This window comes from Podarcis erhardii (assembly GCF_964252035.2).
Source record: "Podarcis erhardii genome assembly, chromosome: 18".
NCBI classification, from domain to species: Eukaryota; Metazoa; Chordata; class Lepidosauria; order Squamata; family Lacertidae; genus Podarcis; species Podarcis erhardii.
In genome coordinates, this window is record NC_138516.1 from 1766698 (window position 1) to 1785194 (window position 18497).

At 48.4% G+C, this 18497-nt stretch overlaps 1 protein-coding gene across 1 annotated transcript in view; it reads left to right on the forward strand.

The window, feature by feature from the left end:
* Positions 1-18497, forward strand: part of LOC309332814 (mucin-16-like) — a 42104-nt gene that overhangs the window by 21899 nt on the left and 1708 nt on the right. Inside the window, exons 36-48 of the mRNA XM_081846019.1 lie at positions 106-278; positions 3716-3742; positions 3835-3980; positions 5670-5737; positions 6469-6641; positions 7847-7983; positions 9034-9101; positions 10090-10244; positions 11746-11909; positions 13919-13986; positions 14128-14300; positions 15271-15309; positions 15514-15593. Of these exons, the coding sequence (XP_081702145.1) occupies positions 106-278; positions 3716-3742; positions 3835-3980; positions 5670-5737; positions 6469-6641; positions 7847-7983; positions 9034-9101; positions 10090-10244; positions 11746-11909; positions 13919-13986; positions 14128-14300; positions 15271-15309; positions 15514-15593 (1471 nt within the window). The remainder of the gene's footprint in view (positions 1-105; positions 279-3715; positions 3743-3834; positions 3981-5669; positions 5738-6468; positions 6642-7846; positions 7984-9033; positions 9102-10089; positions 10245-11745; positions 11910-13918; positions 13987-14127; positions 14301-15270; positions 15310-15513; positions 15594-18497) is intronic.

Genomic DNA, 18497 nt, shown 5'->3' on the forward strand with positions numbered 1-18497 from the left:
CATTTCTGCCTCTGTCATGCGGCCCCTGCAATGCAGCCCCCAGGCCGGAAAAGTGCTCAACCCCTGCCTGCTTAGGGACTGACCGTCACGCCTTCGATCTTGCAGGTCTTTGGATGGTGGGACGGCAACTGCGGTGGACACAGTCTGCAGCTACCAGCGAGATGCGACGGCGCCACCATTCGACCGAGTGAAGGTGTACCGGGAGCTGATAAATATGACCAATGGCTTCACCAAGATGGTGCCCTACACTCTAGACAAGGACAGCCTCTACGTCAATGGTGCATTTATAATAATAATAATAATAATAATAATAATAATAATAATAATAATAATATTTATAGCCCGCCACTCTGGGAGGCTTTCAACAGATATAAAAACACAATGAAGCGTCAAACATTAAAAACTCCACAGGGCTGCCTTCAGATGTCTTCTAAAATAATAATAATAAAAGTTATATAGTTTTTTTTATTTCCTTGACATCTGATGGGAGGGCATTCCACAGGGCCAGTGCCACCACCGAGAAGGCCTTCTGCCTGGTTCCACATAACCTCACTTCTCACAATGAAGGAACCACCAGAAGGCCCTCAGAGCTGGACCTCAGTGTCCAGGCTGAATGATGGGGGTGGAGATGCTCCTTCGGGTATCCTGGACTGAGGCCATTTAGGGCTTTCAAGGTCAGCACCAACACTTTGAATTGTGCTCGGAAACGTACTGGGAGCCAATGTAGGTCTTTCAGGACCAGTGCTATATGGTCTCTGCGGCTGCTCTCAAACACCAGTCTCGCTGTCACATTCTGGATTAGTTGTAGTTTCCAGGTCACCTTCAAAGGTAGCCCCACATAGAGCGCATTGCAGTAGTCTAAGCATGAGATAACCAGAGCATGCACCACTCTGGCGAGACAGTCTGCGGACAGGTAGGGTCTCAACCTGTGTACCAGGTGGAGCTGATAGACAGCTGCCATGGACACAGAATTGACCTGTGCTTCCATGGACAGCTGTGAGTCCAAAATGACTCCCAGGCTGCACACCTGGTCCTTTAGGGTCACAGTTACCCCATAGAGGACCAGAGAGTCCCCCACACCTGCCAAAACTCTTGTCATCCCCCCAGAACAGTACTTCTGTCTTGTCAGGATTCAACCTCAATCCATTAGCTACCAACCACCTCCAGGCAGGTGACTCCAGGTGAAGAGTCTTCTGGGTCAGCAGAGAGAGAACACCTGGCTTCACACGCAACAAACTTCCCCAGTCAGCAGGCTGCAAGACGGACCCTGAATACATCTTTGGGGTTTTTTTTAGATAGCATGGCTCTAGTCCTCATGAAGGGGCAGGAGTAGCAATTTTATTTGTTTAGCTATAAGCCCTAAGCATAACAAAAGGCCATCCCAGCTGAGCCACCCATTTGGCAGCCGAGGGAAATGAACCCCCAGGAGTACATAATTTCCCTCATCCGACAGCAGGAAAGCGTGCAAACTCACTTGATGCAAAATCCCCCCCCCCCATATATTCTATATTCTATAGACCAGTGTTCCCCAACCTTGGGCCTCCAGCTGTTTTTGGACTACAACTCCCATCATCCCTCGCTAGCAAGACCAATGGTCAAGGATGATGGGAATTGTAGTCCAAAAACAGCTGGAGGCCCAAGATTGGGAAAACTGCTATAGACTATATAGATGGATATATTTCACGGGGACCTTTGAATAGAGGAGGCTGGGTAATGCAGTGAACAATGTCCCCTGTAACTGTTTTTTGGGAACACGCAGAGGGTGATTTCTTACTGCACCATCCAGATATAAAGGATATTAATATTAAGTATTAATTTTGTGGGGGAAATGCACAATTCTACATGGAGGCACGAGCTCATCTGCACTTAGTGACAAAGCAGCCTTGGCTTGGAAGCCTTTATTTTTTATTTTTTTAACACAGGGGGATCTTGTTTCTTTTTTTAAAAAAAAAATAATTTTTATTAAGGTTTTCCAAATTAAAACAAATTAAATCCAATTTATAAACTTTTTCCAATAACTAGGACTTCCCCTCCCCACCCCCTCATGTATTCCAAATCTTCCAAATAAACAATTAGGTTCAACAAATTCTTATCCCCAAATTGCAATCATCCTCCATTACCCAGTTTAGCGTAATTCCCATCCCCCTAAGATCGATCTATTCCCTTCCACGAGTTTCCCCCTTTAATACAAATAAAAAACAACAACATAGAATTAAATAATAATTTTACAACCTTTGGATTCCAACTTTCCCTCCCCTTTTTCCCTGTTACGTTCCTCCTAGCTCTCCATCTCTAATATCTTCCTGGAGTTCCCACATTACATTAAACCCACATCCCTCTGATTCTTTGCCAGTCTTATTAATTGCGAATGTCCAATCATTTAATTACGAATGTCCAATCCTGAAAAAAGTCTGTCGAGAAGAGGGTCCATTTCTTCTATCCAGATTTTTATATCCAGGAGTAGAAACTCCAATTTTAATTCCATAAGCTTGTCAAATCTGGATATCCCAAATATCCCCTTTCCCCTTTCTGTCCAGTTCTTGTTGTTTCCTTATTCTTGTCGGCCATTCTCCTCCTTTTTGTTTCTCTGTTCTCCCACAGAAATGTTCTTTCTCCAAAAGTTTCTAATATCCCTGCAGAGGCTTGTTGTTCAGGAACAAAACATTACATCATGATCCTTTCACTTTCCAACAGATAGTTCCATTGTTTCCTATAGTGTGTAGACCTCTGTAGACAAAATAATGTTCCATTTCTGCAGTTTCCCAGGAGATTAAAAGTTCTATTCAACTGCACAAGTTTCCTGTCAAAAACACATGCAATATCCCTCAGCTCCTCTAGATGGATTCCCATAACAAAGTTCCCTTCCAAAGCCCATCCACCAGTCCAGATAGCTTGTTTATCCTTATTTGAACAATTTGAAACAATTTATACTCAACTTATATCAAATGTAACCGGCAAAGTCCATAACCAAGTCTCTGTTACATTCTTCCGTTTTGACAGCTCCTTGACGGCTGTCAAAACCTGTCAAAACCTCCGTTACTCTTCTCCAGGCATTTTCACGAATCGCTCCAGGGATTCCGGGGGGGGGGGGGTGTTGCTTTTTAATACAAATTCCACTTTTCTCCTCCGGCTCAATCTTATAAATTTCCCTCGCGAAGTTGCTAATTCGGTGAAATAAGGTTACTCTCGATCTTAGTTATCCATTCCTTTGTTTTGGCTCTTCTACAATTTAGGGGGGGGCTGACTTCCTTTTTTCCACCTCCCCCGTTCACTCCAAATTTTAAAAATTTGTCCCCTTTTTTTAGTCCATATTCCAATTACTCACGGGTTCTTCTTTTAGATCCAAATTTTCAATAGAAGAAGTCAGCGCTCTCCGCCGGATGGCATGCGGCTGCGCTCGGCAGGGATAGCAGAGAACTCAAGCACCACGCTTCTCCCCGGCACCCGATCCGGAGCCTTTAAAAAGGCTCCTTCACGAGTCGGGAGGGCGCTAACGGTGCCAGCCGAGTCTCCATGTCCACGGCCTCCTCTGGCCGTGGTTTTTAAGGGTCCCCGCATCGCCGGTGCGGTAGGACCCAGCCCCTGCCGAGCAGACTCCCTCCGGAGCTCGGAGGGAGTCCGCCATTCGGCGATGGCGCCAACCCGGAAGTCCGGGGGGATCTTGTTTCTTGAGCAGAAAACTTAATTTCTTTCCTGTCTGTTCTTTCCTTTCCAGGTTACAGTGACCTGCGTAGCATTCCGTGTAAGTATTCCGAAGTTTCACCATGCAAACAGAAAACTCTCCGATTGAAACGACTCCCGTCTTGAAATTCACATTGTTTCTCCTCCTTCCAGATCTCCCCGCCGTGACCCCTGACAAGATGCCAACTTTGCGGAATTTCACAGTCAACTACACCTTGTCCAGCCTCCCCTACATGAATGACATGGGGACCCCTGGTTCTCGCAAGTTCAACGCCACAGAGAAAGCCCTGAACTTCTACGTACGTTTCATGTCCCCCACTTGTGTGTGCCACCTGCAGCACAATTAGCCGAGTCCTGGAGACTTCCTGGTTAGACTACTGCCCTGCATTAGATGTGGGGCTTGCCCTTGAAGACTGCCTCCAGTGCTAGAAACTCCGATGTACAGTGGTGCCTCGCAAGACAAAATTAATCCGTTCTGCGAGTCTCTTCGTCTAGCGGTTTTTTCATCTTGCGAAGCAAGCCCATTGACGGCTTAGCGGATTAGCGCTATTAGCGGCTTAGTGGCTTAGTGGATCAGCTGATAAGCGGCTTAGCGGCTTAGAAAAAGGGGGGAAAAGGGGGAAAAACCCGCAGGAACTCGCAAGACATTTTCGTCTTGCGAAGCAAGCCCATAGGGAAATTCGTTTTGCGAAGCGCCTCCAAAACGGAAAACCCTTTCGTCTAGCGGGTTTTCCATCTTGCGAGGCATTCGTCTTGCGGGGCACCACTGTATAAGCTAGATGCCAAATGGTTCCTTAAACCAAGGTTGTAGTTGCCAAAATGGAATGTCTAGTTGCCATTTTGAGGCAAGATGGCTCTAAAGTCCAATTGATGGGCTGACTGTGATTGATTCTCAGCTAAACATCTGGCTAGTTCACCTTGAGCTAGTTTTAAAACTGCGCACAGAAAAGCACTTTGGTTCCAGAATTTCATTCTGAGTTATCTATTTTTAGCCTATTGTTATTTTAATTTCCTGAAAGTCTTAAATTATGGCTGTTCCTTTTTTCTTATGTATATTTTTATTGCTTTACCCTTTTTTCTGTAATCAGCTTTGAGGCCGTTGTTTTGCTTTTGTGCAATCAAGCAGTGCAAAATTTTATAAAATAAATAAGCATATGGGGCTGGATTGCTAAAAGGGGCTCTTGCCACTGGACCCCACTGTTAGTTGTGGGTCCTTGGAAAATGCCTCCGTGGGCCAACTCTTGATGCCTGTTCCCTCTTGAGAAACCTTTAATATCCCCCTTCCTGTCTCTTGTGTGTATTTATTTATTTTGCAAAAATCTATACACTGCTTGATCATAGGAAACCTCAAAGCACTTTACAAAAAGAATACAAGAGTAATAGTAAAAACAATTACAGTGGTACCTCGGGTTGAGTACTTAATTCGTTCCGGAGGTCCGTTCTTAACCTGAAACTGTTCTTAACCTGAAGCACCACTTTAGCTAATGGGGCTCCCGCTGCCGCCGTGCAATTTCTGTTCTCATCCTGAAGCAAAGTTCTTAACCCGAGGTACTATTTCTGGGTTAGCGGTGTCTGTAACCTGAAGCGTATGTAACCTGAAGCGTATGTAACCCGAGGTACCACTGTAAAATATTCAGAAAATTAATAACAAACAAAACCAGCAGCAACCTAAAAACTCATCAGCATTCTAAATTTCTGAGTCTAATAAAAAAAATGTCTTTAGCAAGTGCGGGGAAGAGTACAGGGATGGTGCCTGCCCAATGTCAAGTGGCAGGGAGTTCCAAAGTTTAGGTTCCACCATGTGCTGAAAGATCAATTTCTTACAAATGCAGAATCTGCTTCTTCTTCTTTGGCGATCGCTCATTAGGTGGCACTGTTAACAGTGCCCCCTCCGCAGATCATTCCGCCTTTCAGGCAAAGCTTTCAAAGCGACTAATCTGCAGGTGACGGACCTCTGCCAAAATTTGTCTTTCCTTTTCCCCCTCCAGATGGAGCCTCTTCTCAAAAAGACACACCTTGGCCCGGCGTTTGCATATTGCAGAGTGGAGAGATTTTGGTAAGAGTCTGGGATGGGCGGCTAAGAGGGTGGGCAACAGCCAGGCCTTCCAGTTCTAACCAATTCCCCTGGCAGGCCTCCCGAGGTAGACTGCTGTTGAACATGGATGTTCCATATACCCATTGTGAGCCCCAACATCCCCCCCCCCATTGACAGGGTCTGGAAACCAAGCCGTATGAGGAACGGTTGAAGGAGCTGGGTAGGTTTAGCCTGGAAAAGAGGAAACATCTTCAAATATCTGGAGGGCTGTAACAGGGAAGATGGAGAAAGCTTGTTTTCTGCTACTCTGGAGCAGAGGACCCCCTTTCATTGCAGGGGTTGGGCTAGATGACCCCTGAAGGACCCCCTCTGATTTTTATGATTCTATAATGCGCAAGGGACGCTGTGGGTCAAACCACGGAGACTAGGACTTGCCGATCAGAAGGTCGGTGGTTTGAATCCCTGTGACAGGGTGAGCTCCCGTTGCTCAGTCCCTGCTCCTGCCAACCTAGCAGTTCAAAAGCACGTCAAAGTGCAAGTAGATAAATAGGTATTGCTCCAGCGGGAAGGTAAACGGCGTTTCCGTGCGCTGCTCTGGTTCACCAGAAGCGGCTTAGTCATGACCCGGAAGCTGTACGCCGGCTCCTCAGCCAGTAAAGCGAGATGAGCGCCACAACCCCAGAGTCGGTCACAACTGGACCTAATGGTCAGGGGTCCCTTTACCTTTATAATGCGCATTTGCCTTTCCTTAGGGCTCCACAAACCAGGCATGCTGCGGCGGTGGACACTGTCTGCAGCTACTGGGAAGACCTTCTCCCTGCTCCCTTTGACCACATGAGGCTTCACCGGGAGATCAGCAACCTGACGAGGAATGGCACGAGGCTCGGCCACTACAGCCTGGAGAAGGACAGCCTGTCTGTGAATGGTAAGCCAGTTGGGGCCAGAGGCTGGATGGGAAGAACCCGAGACCCGTGGAAATTGACAGGCTTAAGCCATGCATCATTGCGCCTATTCATCTCAGTGGGTTTGCTCCTTTCCCACCCTGAGGGCCTGAGTTACCTTCCGAGGGCCGCATGCCAGGGGTGGGCGGGGCAATGGGTGGTAAATGAGATTCCTTTAGTTGAGATTCCTGCATTGCAGCAGGTCAGACTAGATGACCCCCAGGGGTCCCTTCCAACTCTACAATTCTATAAAATGCAAGCTTTGTAGAGAATAGGCTAGTTTGCACACACACACACACACACACACACACACACACACACACACACAGCCCTCTCTAGCTTTCATCCAGGCAAGCAAGAGGCCGGATCTGAGTTTGAAGCACTCAAGGAGGGTGTGGAACAGGGAAGGCCTAATTCTTTTGGGAGGGGGACGCGGGTGGTGCTCTGGGTTAAACCACAGAGCCTAGGGCTTGCCAATCAGAAGGTTGGCAGTTCGAATCCCTGTGATGGGGTGAGCTCCCGTTGCTCGGTCCCTGCTCCTGCCAACCTAGCAGTTTGAAAGCACGCCAGTGCAAGTAGATAAATAGGTACCGCTCCGGTGGGAAGGTAAACAGCGTTTCTGTGCGCTTCTCTGGTTTGCCAGAAGCGGCTTAGTTCTGCTGGCCACATGACCCGGAAGCTGTATGCCGGCTCCCTCAGCCAACAAAGCAAGATGAGTGCCGCAACCCCAGAGTCGGCCACGACTGGACCTAATTGTCAGGGGTCCCTTTACCTTTACCTAATTCTTTTTTTAAAAAGAACAATTCTCTGTTTTATACATTTCAATAATTTTACAATCATTTTAACATTTCAAAACTCAACTTCTTTCCCTCTCTTTCTGCGGTTCCTCAAATTGGTTTTTTAAAGTATTTTCTGCATATTCCAAATTAACTTAATTGACCCATTTATTCATTATATAGTATTATTTATACAATAATCCTGCCAATGTTCTTATCGGTTTACAATTTATTTGTGAATATTCAAAAAAAACTGTTTCCATTGGGGAGGGCCTAATTCAGTCCTCCTCTGAGGGCGACTACATTCACACCATGCCTTTAAAGGGAGGTAAATCCAGGACCATCGCTTATAAAATAAGGACACCTGGAGGTCCTGCCATTGCCTACCACCTGCTCCTTCCAATTCCTTGCAGGATACCTGCCAGTCCTCAGAGGAGGGGAGGAAGGAGTTGGCTATGAGCTCGGCTTCACGGTCATCAACCAGAACTTGACCCACACGGACCCGTCGTCTCCAGAATACCAGCGTGTGAAGTCTGCCATCGCCCACGAGGTCAGGATTTGTGCCCTGGGACTCACCAGAACCTAGAGGGCATAGGAGCCTTGAGGAATGGGTCTCACACACTTCCTTCAGTGTCCTTGTTTTCTATGTGTTATATTTACATTTATATTGAAATGATTTCAGTAGTAAAGAAATGAAGTGATAGAAAGGGGGGAAAGGGGAGAAGGGAGGGGAACCAAAGATGTGAATAAGAAAGATATATAAACATGCAGTGTAATAGACTCCCGTTCATTGCAATCTAAATTGATATAGTGTTATTATCTGTGTTAAATTTTTAATTGCCCATCCTCGCACCTTCCTTCTGCCGTTGTGGAGTTTAAGGAAGAAGAATGACAAAGCCTGTTTTGTCTAATCCCTTTGTGAAGCTGTCCCTAAGAACAGCAGCTGGATCAAACCCAAATTCTGAAACCCCCACAGCAGTCTGTGCAGATAAAATGCAGCACTGAGATCGCTTCCCATTCCTATTTTTATTTTACCATACATACGTATGGCAACCCATGTCAAATTTCCTTAAGAATAGCTCAACAACAACAACAACAAACTCAACAGCTTTGCCAAAAAAAAGACCAAGCTTTGTGTCTGGATTTTCACTTTTTGAAATATGGCAGCCCTTCCATTATTTGTAGAGGAGGCCCATAGCTCAATTGTAGGGCGTCTGCTTTGTATGGGGAACGTCCCAGATTCCACCCCACAGCATCTCTAGGTAGGGCTGGGAAAGACCCTCTATGTTAAACAGTGAGGCTGCGTGGTTTTTCTCACGCTTTGCAATGCACAGAGGCAGCGTGGTGCAGTGGTTAGAGTGTCGGGTTAGGACCTCAGGGCCCAGGGTTCAAATTCACACCAATCCATGGTGCTCAGTGGGTGTCCTTGTGGGCTAGTCGCTCGCTCTCAGCCAAACCTACCTGGTAGGGTTGTTGTGAAGGTTAAGCGAGGCGGAGGGAAACCGTATTAGCCACCTCCTCAAAGGATGAAAATGCAATAATAATCATCATCATCATCATCCCAGCAGTTCCTAATTTCAGTTTGTTCCACCCATTCCAGTTAAATCAACTCTTCCTCCGGAGTGCCATCCGAAACGGATTCAACATTTGCAAAGTAACTGGACTGAGGTCAGTACTGATAGGAAGAAAAGTGTAAGTAGTTGTCCAGGCTCCTGAGACATCTACCTGAATCAGAGATAAGGAATCTTTGGACTTCTTTATGTTGAGGGGCTCCAACTCCCATCATCCCTTGCATGTTGAGGGGCTCCAACTCCCATCATCCCTTGCCTGTTGAGGGGCTCCAACTCCCATCATCCCTTGCCTGTTGAGGGGCTCCAACTCCCATCATCCCTTGCATGCTGAGGGGCTCCAACTCCCATCATCCCTTGCATGTTGAGGGGCTCCAACTCCCATCATCCCTTGCCTGTTGAGGGGCTCCAACTCCCATCATCCCTTGCCTGTTGAGGGGCTCCAACTCCCATCATCCCTTGCATGCTGAGGGGCTCCAACTCCCATCATCCCTTGCCTGTTGAGGGGCTCCAACTCCCATCATCCCTTGCCTGTTGAGGGGCTCCAACTCCCATCATCCCTTGCATGCTGAGGGGCTCCAACTCCCATCATCCCTTGCATGTTGAGGGGCTCCAACTCCCATCATCCCTTGCCTGTTGAGGGGCTCCAACTCCCATCATCCCTTGCATGCTGAGGGGCTCCAACTCCCATCATCCCTTGCATGTTGAGGGACTCCAACTCCCATCATCCCTTGCATGCTGAGGGGCTCCAACTCCCATCATCCCTTGCCTGTTGAGGGACTCCAACTCCCATCATCCCTTGCATGCTGAGGGGCTCCAACTCCCATCATCCCTTGCCTGTTGAGGTGCTCCAACTCCCATCATCCCTTGCATGTTGAGGTGCTCCAGCCCCCATCATCCGTTGCATGTTGGCCTAATGGGAGATGGGAGTCACAGATAAGAACATCAGGAGAACCTTGTGGGATCAGGCTGGTTTTTTGAATTAACCATGTTGTTCAGAGGGATTGCCTGCCTCTTGTGGTTGGGTTTGTTTTTGTCTGGGATGTCCTCTTTCCCCTGACTCTTCCTCTGCCCATTGCAATTCTCAGGCACGGCTCCATCGTGGTCGACTGCAAGTGCTACTTTGACCCGGCGACAAACACCAGCCAAGAGGTCGTCCGAGAGACATTCCAGCAGGAGACGAGGAACGCCACGTCTCTGTGGCTGGGAAAGCAGTTCCAGCTCAAGGGCGTGACTGTGCGAGGTACATCAACACCCTTCAGCATAAATCAGGAAAGGTCACCAGTTGTGAAAAGTAAAACACGCGTGGTTCTGTTGGGTCCATGATTTGGACCAGGGCAGCCTTTGATCAATGAAAGCCAACAGACTCAGGAGATCCAGAAAAAATACTCTTTTTAATCAGCTGAGTAAAACAGAGGGCAACACTTTCAATACAGGGAAAGAAACTGCTTCAAGGGAAAAAACTTTCCCCTTGCTCTTTAAATCAGGGGTCAGCAAACTTTTTCAGCAGGGGGGCCAGTCCATTGTCCCTCAGACCTTGTGGGGGGGCCGGACTATATTTTTTGGGGGGAAATGAACAAATTCCTATGCCCCACAAATAACCCAGAGATGCATTTTAAATAAAAGCACACATTCCACTCATGTAAAAATACGCTGATTCCCGGACTGTCCGTGGGCTGGATTTAGAAGGCGTTTGGGCCGGATCCAGCCCCTGGGCCTTTGTTTGCCTATCCCTGCTTTAAAGCTTCTCCATCCCCCGCTCCCCCCTCCTTTCCTCCTTACAGTTCCTATTGGTTGAGAATTTGCAGCTAACAGACTTCCCTAAACGCCCGTTTCATATCTACTCCCTGATATGTGCCCCCTCCCTTTACATATGTCCCATGTTCATGTAAATTAGCAATTTAAGGACAAGGGGTGTGTTTTTTTTAATATTAATGAGGCTCTAGAGCATGCACAGAGCTCTCGAGCTAACATCTGCTAAATCTCCCAGTTTAGGAACTAACCCTAAAACTATGGTTGCCAGATTTTTTTCAATGAATCTGGGGACATTTTTTTAATTATTATTATTTTGAAGCTGAGTAGCAACAGGGAGTCTGTAGTGGGGATGGTGAGGCAAAAGACCCTGGGCCCAAGCACACATGCACATTGTATAAAGGTGCAAAGCCCTTCTTTCGCACCCTGTGAAACATAAATGTGCACAGTTTTTAAAAAACTGGGGAACGGCACGCCACCCTGCCCCCTTCCTCCTTTGTTTTGACTAATTGGGGGAGGCTCAGGAGTCACTGCCGGCTGGCCGTTGCCCAGTCTTTTAAAAATTCTGCGCATTTATGTTCCACAGGGTGCAAAAGAAGGGCTTTGCACCTTGAGTGGCAGAGAAACCACACACCTTGCGCCCCTCCTGGGCAATGGCATGTCAAAATGCAAGCAGATAAATAGGTACTGCTCTGGCGGGAAGGTAAACGGCGTTTCCGTGCGCTGCTGTGGTTCGCCAGAAGCGGCTTAGTCCTGCTGGCCACATGACCCAGAAGTTGTATGCCGGCTCCCTCGGCCAGTAAAGCGAGATGAGCACCGCAACCCCAGAGTCAGTCACGACTGGACCTAATGGTCAGGGGTCCATTTACCTTTACCTTTAGGTCATGCAAACCACTCTTTTAAATAATATCAGCTGGGAACACTGGGAACCAAGGGGACGGTGGCCGAAGGGGTATTTTTTTGAATTTTTAGGATCCTTCCTTCCTCCCCAGCTCCCGAATCGGCCATTGAGTCCGCCACTGCCGCCCTGCCGCCCCAACTCCAGATGAAGAACTTTGCCGTCAATTTCACCGTCACCAACTTGCCGTACGCAGGGGAAATGGCAGATCCCGACTCAGATGTCTACTGGAAGACCAAAATGAGTCTTGAGAGCGAGGTAAACGGCTCAGGAGAGACACTAAGCAGAGTCCAGGCCTCACTCCCGACTTTGGCTGCGGCCCTCCAGAGCACTCTGCCAGGCCCCCGGGACTCCCTTCAGGCTTGGCCCTGACCAGCCTTCTTTCTCTCCCTTCTCAAGTGTTTTGGTCTCGCTGGAAATATGTATATGTATTGTTATTTCTGGAGCTTCTATATCCTGCTTTTCCTCCCCGAAGTTCCGAAGTGTGAAGTTTAAAAAACAAAGCAAAAACATTCTAAGAGCCGATTCAAATACTTTAAAAGAGTTAGAATTAAAATCATCTCAAATCATGTTTTGTTTTATACTCTTTATTGGAAAATGCAGAGTACAAAATTAAAACTGCACAGGGTAATTATAAGACACAAGAAGTAACACCTATATGGGAAATGAAACAGAAAAAAGATATTGTGCACATTACAAAAAAGATGAAATTGTTATTGAAGTTAACCATACCTTAATTGAGATGTGGGTGGTGCTGTGGGTTAAACCACTGAGCCTAGGACTTGCTGATCAGAAGGTTGGCAGTTCAAATCCCCACAATGACGGGTGAGCTCCTGTCGCTCGGTCCCTACTCCTGCCCACCTAGCAGTTTGAAAGCCTGCCAGTACAAGTAGATAAATAGGTACGCTCTGGCGCACTGGCAGAGGAAGAAGAGTGTGGGGGATCCCAGTGGGGTGCCATTGCAGCTGTCCCCACCCCACCCCTCAGGTGGTGCGACATGCCCCCGGGACGCGCGCCAGCCCCGCCCCCGCCTGCTCTCCACCCCCCGGTGCCAGAGCATGAAGCTCTGCCACTGCTCCGGCAGGAAGGTAAATGGCGTTTCCATGCGCTGCTCTGGTTCGCCAGAAGGGGCTTAGTCCTGCTGGCCACAGGACCCGGAAAAACTGTCTGTGGACAAATGCCTGCTCCCTCAGCCAGTAAAGCAAGATGAGTGCCGCAACCCCAGAGTCGTTCGCAACTGGACTTGAACTATCAGGGGTCCTTTACCTTTATACCTTAATCAAATACGGTATTTATAAAAATGAATTCCAAATATCATTAAGTTTGTCCATGTACAATTTTTAAAATCATCTCAAATCATGTATTTATTTTGTTTATATATCTCCTGTTTCTCTGAGGTGCTCAGTGTAGCTTATGTGAGGTTGGTGGGCCTGAAAGGTCGCCCAGTGAGCTCCACAGCCGAGCGGGGATTCGAACCCTGGTCTCCCCCCGAGCTGAGAGGGCAGCCAGCCTCCATGAGGAGCGGCTACCACAGGGGCACAGCGAGCAAAGTCTACCCGTTGCCTCCTTCACGATGCCCACAGTGAGGTTAGGGGGCGCAGTCCTTGCCCCCCCCTAGTTGCTGGCAATGCACATTATGCCACTCGACTAAGAAGGTTCTTGTTCTGCTATGTGAACTAAGTTAAATACATTCAAATAAAGTGGATATTATTTCCAGGGAATATTAAATAGCTGAAGGGTGAAGGGTTGGTTTTCTGTGGGGTGGGGGGCGCCTGCTATGTGTGTGTGCGCACCTTAAAACCCATGTAACAATGGCACAGGCCATGCCAACGTGATATGACTCAAAGAGGGACCTGAATTACACCTCTCTCTGTCTACGTTCACCCTATGCTTCCAGAGAAAGCTGCAGAGATAGCGCAGGATAGTGCCCACCCCGGAAATGATCTCTTTCAGCTTCTGCCTTCTGGAAGAAGGTCCAGGGTTATAAAGACTAGGACTAGCCGCCTGAGAAACAGTTTTTATCCAAATGCCATTTTTATTTTAAACGCAGTGTAAGGTAGTCTCTGTGGGAGTATATTGTATTTAATTATGGGGTATCAGAGTTTTTAGTGGGTTAACCAGGCTGGGATAGCTGGGATAGCAGGCTTGTTGGTTTTTGAATGTCTAAAGTAGATTTTTCAGTTTTGTTGTTCTGTATGGGACAATGACACTAAAGATTATCGTATTGTATCTTATCGATCCTGTTCTCCCCTTCTTCCTCCAAACAGCTCCACCAGTTATACCAACGCAGCAGCCTGCAGAAGGAGTTTGTGCAGTGCTCTGTTGAGAGCTTCAGGTGTGTGTTTGTGTGGTTCAAATGCAGTCTAAGTGAGGGTCAGTAATCTCCGCTGCCCTTGGGAGTCTCCAACATCCCTGCTTAAGAGACATCAGTCATGGCGGTTGACCAACATTTGGTTATGATTTAATTTTTGCATAGACCGACCGGCCAGCAGACCGAGACGGGGATCGATGCCACCTGCGCATTCGCGATGGATTCGTCCACAAGGACGTTCGACCGAGCTCTGGTGTACGATGCGTTTAGGAACTGGACGGGCAATGCCACAGCGTTGGGGGTGTACACACTGGACAACAGAAGTCTGCTGGTCAGCGGTAAGAGTGCAGTGGGTGCCAGAGATCCTGGACAATGGCAGAAGCTTCCAGGGGAAAGTCAGAAGGTCCTGCAGGATTAGGCCAATGGGTCATCTAGTCTAGCGTCCTCGTCTCACTGTGGCTCAAGAGTCACTCTCTCCTGCCATGGCTTCCAGCGACTGGAAGCCAGAAGCATAATTGCCTCCAAGGCTGGGGTGTATGGGGTGCTAAAGGCACTGGTGTTTGTGTGTTACCTCTGGTGGGGGACATACCATGCTCCTTTTGCAGTTGTTTGCCCACCTTTGGTCCCCACCTGCACCCAACTCTCACCTGTGGCTCCTGGAAGCTGTCAGCAGGCAACAGCAGCCACAACCCAAGAAGGGCTTCAACTGGCTGGCTAAACCAGACAAGGGGAGCTGATGGGTCCCAGTCCCTCAAGGAGTTAGGGACTTTCCCTGCATGCGGAAGCAGACTCCAGCAGACAGGGTGGACGAGACCAAGCGTGGGTCCAATGGTCAAGAAGGTGGTCTCTGCACATGCTGTAGAAGGAAGTGAGGAGAAGATGGGACTCACCTCCTATCTGGGAGAAGGAAAACTCTGGTCCTATACCTTGAGGGACATCTTTGGGAGAAGAAAAGGCTAAGGAGGAAAGCCTGCACAAATCTGGAGTAGAGTCTTGTCAGCCTCCTTCCAGCAACTCCTTCAGCCAAGCATCTTGCTCTGCCTTCTTTGGACCCCCTCATCCAGGCCAAGAGGGGAGTCTTGTCCTCTGGGCAGCCCAGGACCTCCAGACACAACACCCAGAGTCCAAAATGACTCCCAGGCTGCGCATCTGGTCCTTCAGGGGCACAGTTACCCCATTCAGAACCAGGGAGTCCCCCACACCTGCCCGCCCCCTCTCCCCCAGAAACAATGCATTAGATGGGGCCCTTTTGGCTTGATTCAGCTCCTGGGTTCATTTCACACTGTTATGTTTATGCTATATTTACAGGTTATCCTTCAACAGTGACCCCAGTGCACCACCAAGGAGGTTAGTGATGCTTCTTTGCTTCAGCTTTGATTCAAGGTTGGAGGGGTCCCAGTTTCTGGTGGGTGGGTCTCCTCTTTCCATTCTTCCACCGGACATCGGATTTACTCAAACGCCCCAGCCTCAGAAGCTGCCCATTTTAATTCTCCACAATGCCATGGGTCAAAGCCTGCCGACATTTAATACCTTTTTTTTTTGTCTTTCCAGGGTTACCTTTCTGGGCCATCATCCTGATATGTCTGTCTGCTCTCCTGGGCTTCCTCCTCCTCTTCCTCGTCTGCTTCCTGGTATGTTCATCCTCTGCATTCAAGACAGAGGGGAAAGGAAGTTCTTCCCTCTTTTTTTATCGGACACAAGCAATGCACACAGTGCTTACGCATTTTTGGGGTGGGGGCATGGTCGAGGTTTCCCACTTCTGACACCAGTTGCACCCAATGTGGGGGAAATCGCATTTCCCCAGAACCATTTCACAAGGAAGGGGGCTGGAGAATGCTGTGGGTGAACTACTAGCACACGTATTTGTGCTACTAGCACAAGTATTTGACAAGGTGCCCCATGATATTCTTGTAAAGAAGCTGGTAAAATGCGGTCTTGACTATGCTACCACTCAGTGGATTTGTAACTGGCTGACTGACTGAACCCAAAGGGTGCTCATCAATGGTTCCTCTTCATCCTGGAGAAGAGTGACTAGTGGGGTGCCACAGGGTTCTGTCTTGGGCCCGGTCTTATTCAACATCTTTGTCAACGACTTGGATGATGGACTCAAGGGCATCCTGATCAAATTTGCAGATGACACCAAACTGGGAGGGGTGGCTAACACCCCAGAGGACAGGATCACACTTCAAAACGACCTTGACAGATTAGAGAACTGGGCCAAAACAAACAAGATGAATTTTAACAGGGAGAAATGTAAAGTATTGCACTTGGGCAAAAAAAAAAAAAAAAAGAGAGAGGCACAAATACAAGATGGGTGACACCTGGCTTGAGAGCAGTACATGTGAAAAGGATCTAGGAGTCTTGGTTGACCACAAACTTGACATGAGCCAACAGTGTGACGCGGCAGCTAAAAAAGCTAATGCAATTCTGGGCTGCATCCATAGGAGTATAGCATCTAGATCAAGGGAAGTAATAGTGCCACTGGTCAGACCTCACCTGGAGTACTGTGTCCAGTTCTGGGCACCACAGTTCAAGAAGGACACGGACAAACTGGAACGTGTCCAGAGGAGGGCAACCAAAATGGTCAAAGGCCTGGAAACGATGCCTTATGAGGAACGGCTAAGGGAGCTGGGCATGTTTAGCCTGGAGAAGAGGAGGTTAAGGGGTGATATGATAGCCATGTTCAAATATATAAAAGGATGTCACATAGAGGAGGGAGAAAGGTTGTTTTCTGCTGCTCCAGAGAAGCGGACAGGGAGCAAGGGTTCCAAACTACAAGAAAGCAGATTCCACCTAAACATTAGGAAGAACTTCCTGACAGTAAGAGCTGTTCGACAGTGGAATTTGCTGCCAAGGAGTGTGGTGGAGTCTCCTTCTTTGGAGGTCTGTAAGCAGAGGCTTGACAACCATATGTCAGGAGTGCTCTGATGGTGTTTCCTGCTTGGCAGGGGGTTGGACTCGATGGCCCTTGGGGTCTCTTACAACTCTATGATTCTATGATTCTAAGTATATATATATATTTGCATTGGGAAATGCCCTGGTGTGCTGATGGAGGTAGTTTTGGGAGGGGAGGACCCAAACTTCAGCCAGGTGTTTAGTTGGAATCTCTTTTCTTGTAACTTGAAGCCATGGGTTCGAGTCCTACCCTCTGGAGCAGGAGAAGACAAGCTTGCTCCCTTTTCCATGCGACAGCCCTTGAGATATTTGAATATGATGCTCATATCTCCTCTCAGTCTCCTCTTCTGCACACTAAACATACCCAACTCCTTTAACCATCCCTCATAAGGCTTGTTTTCCAGCCTCTTGATCAGGGGTCATTTAACTGGCCCACGAGCCACCCCCAAACCGAGCCACCCACTCGGCGAGCCCCCGCATGCTGCGCTAAACTGGTGTGGCGTGGCGTGGCGTGGCGTGGCGTGGCGTGGCGTGGCGTGGCGTGGCGTGGCATGGCGTGGCGTGGGGACCCGCTTCCGTGGCGCTGGAAATCACAGCTGCTCAGGCGCAGATGTTGGAAATCGTGGGCATGCGTACGTGCAGTCCGGCCCATGGAGGGATCTCCACTGGAGTGAACCAGCCCAGGCGAAGTAAACCTCGCCACCCTCTGCCCTTGATCACCTTGGTTGCCCTCCTCTGCACACCTTCCAGCATGTCAACATCCTTTTTAAATTGTGGTCATCGTATTCCAGGTGTGGTCTGCCCAAGGCAGAAGAGAGTGGGACTATGTCTTCCTTGATCTGGACGCTAGACTTATGTGGATAATAATAATAATAAATTTTATTTATACCCCGCCCTCCCTAGCCAGAGCCAGGCTCAGGGCGGCTAACACCAGTTAAATTACAGTACAGTGGTGCCTCACAAGATGAAAATAATCCGTTCCGCGAGTCTCTTCGTCTAGCGGTTTTCTCGTCTTGCAAAGCATCCCTATTAGCGGCTTAGCGGCTTAGCAAAAGGGGGGGGAGGGAAAAAACTTGCAAGACTTGCAAGATGTTTTCATCTTGCGAAGCAAGCCCATAGGAAATTCGTTTTGCGAAGCACCTCGAAAAACGGAAAACCCTTTCGTCTAGCGGGTTTTTCGTCTTGCGAGGCATTCGTCTTGCGGGGCACCACTGTAAAAACGTTTTTAAAAAAACCAATTTAAAATACAGCTTAAAACGCAATTTAAAAAGCAGCCTCATTTTAAAGTAGCTGATAAATCAAGACCATAAGGGGAGGGCAACATAAGGGTCAGACTGAGTCCAAACCAAAGACCAGGCAGAACAGCTCTGTCTTGCAGGCCCTGCGGAAAGATGTCAAGTCCCGCAGGGCCCTGGTCTCTTGGGACAGAGCATTCCACCAAGTTGGAGCCAGTACTGAAAAGGCCCTGGCCCTAGTTGAGGCCAATGTAACCTCCTTGAGGCTTGGGACCTCCAAAGTGTTGTCATTTGTGGACCTCAAGGTCCTCCACGGGGCATACCAGGGGAGGCGGTCCCGTATGCAGCCTAGAATAGCATTTGCTTCTTTTGCTGCTGCATCACACCTTTGGCTCATGTTCAGCT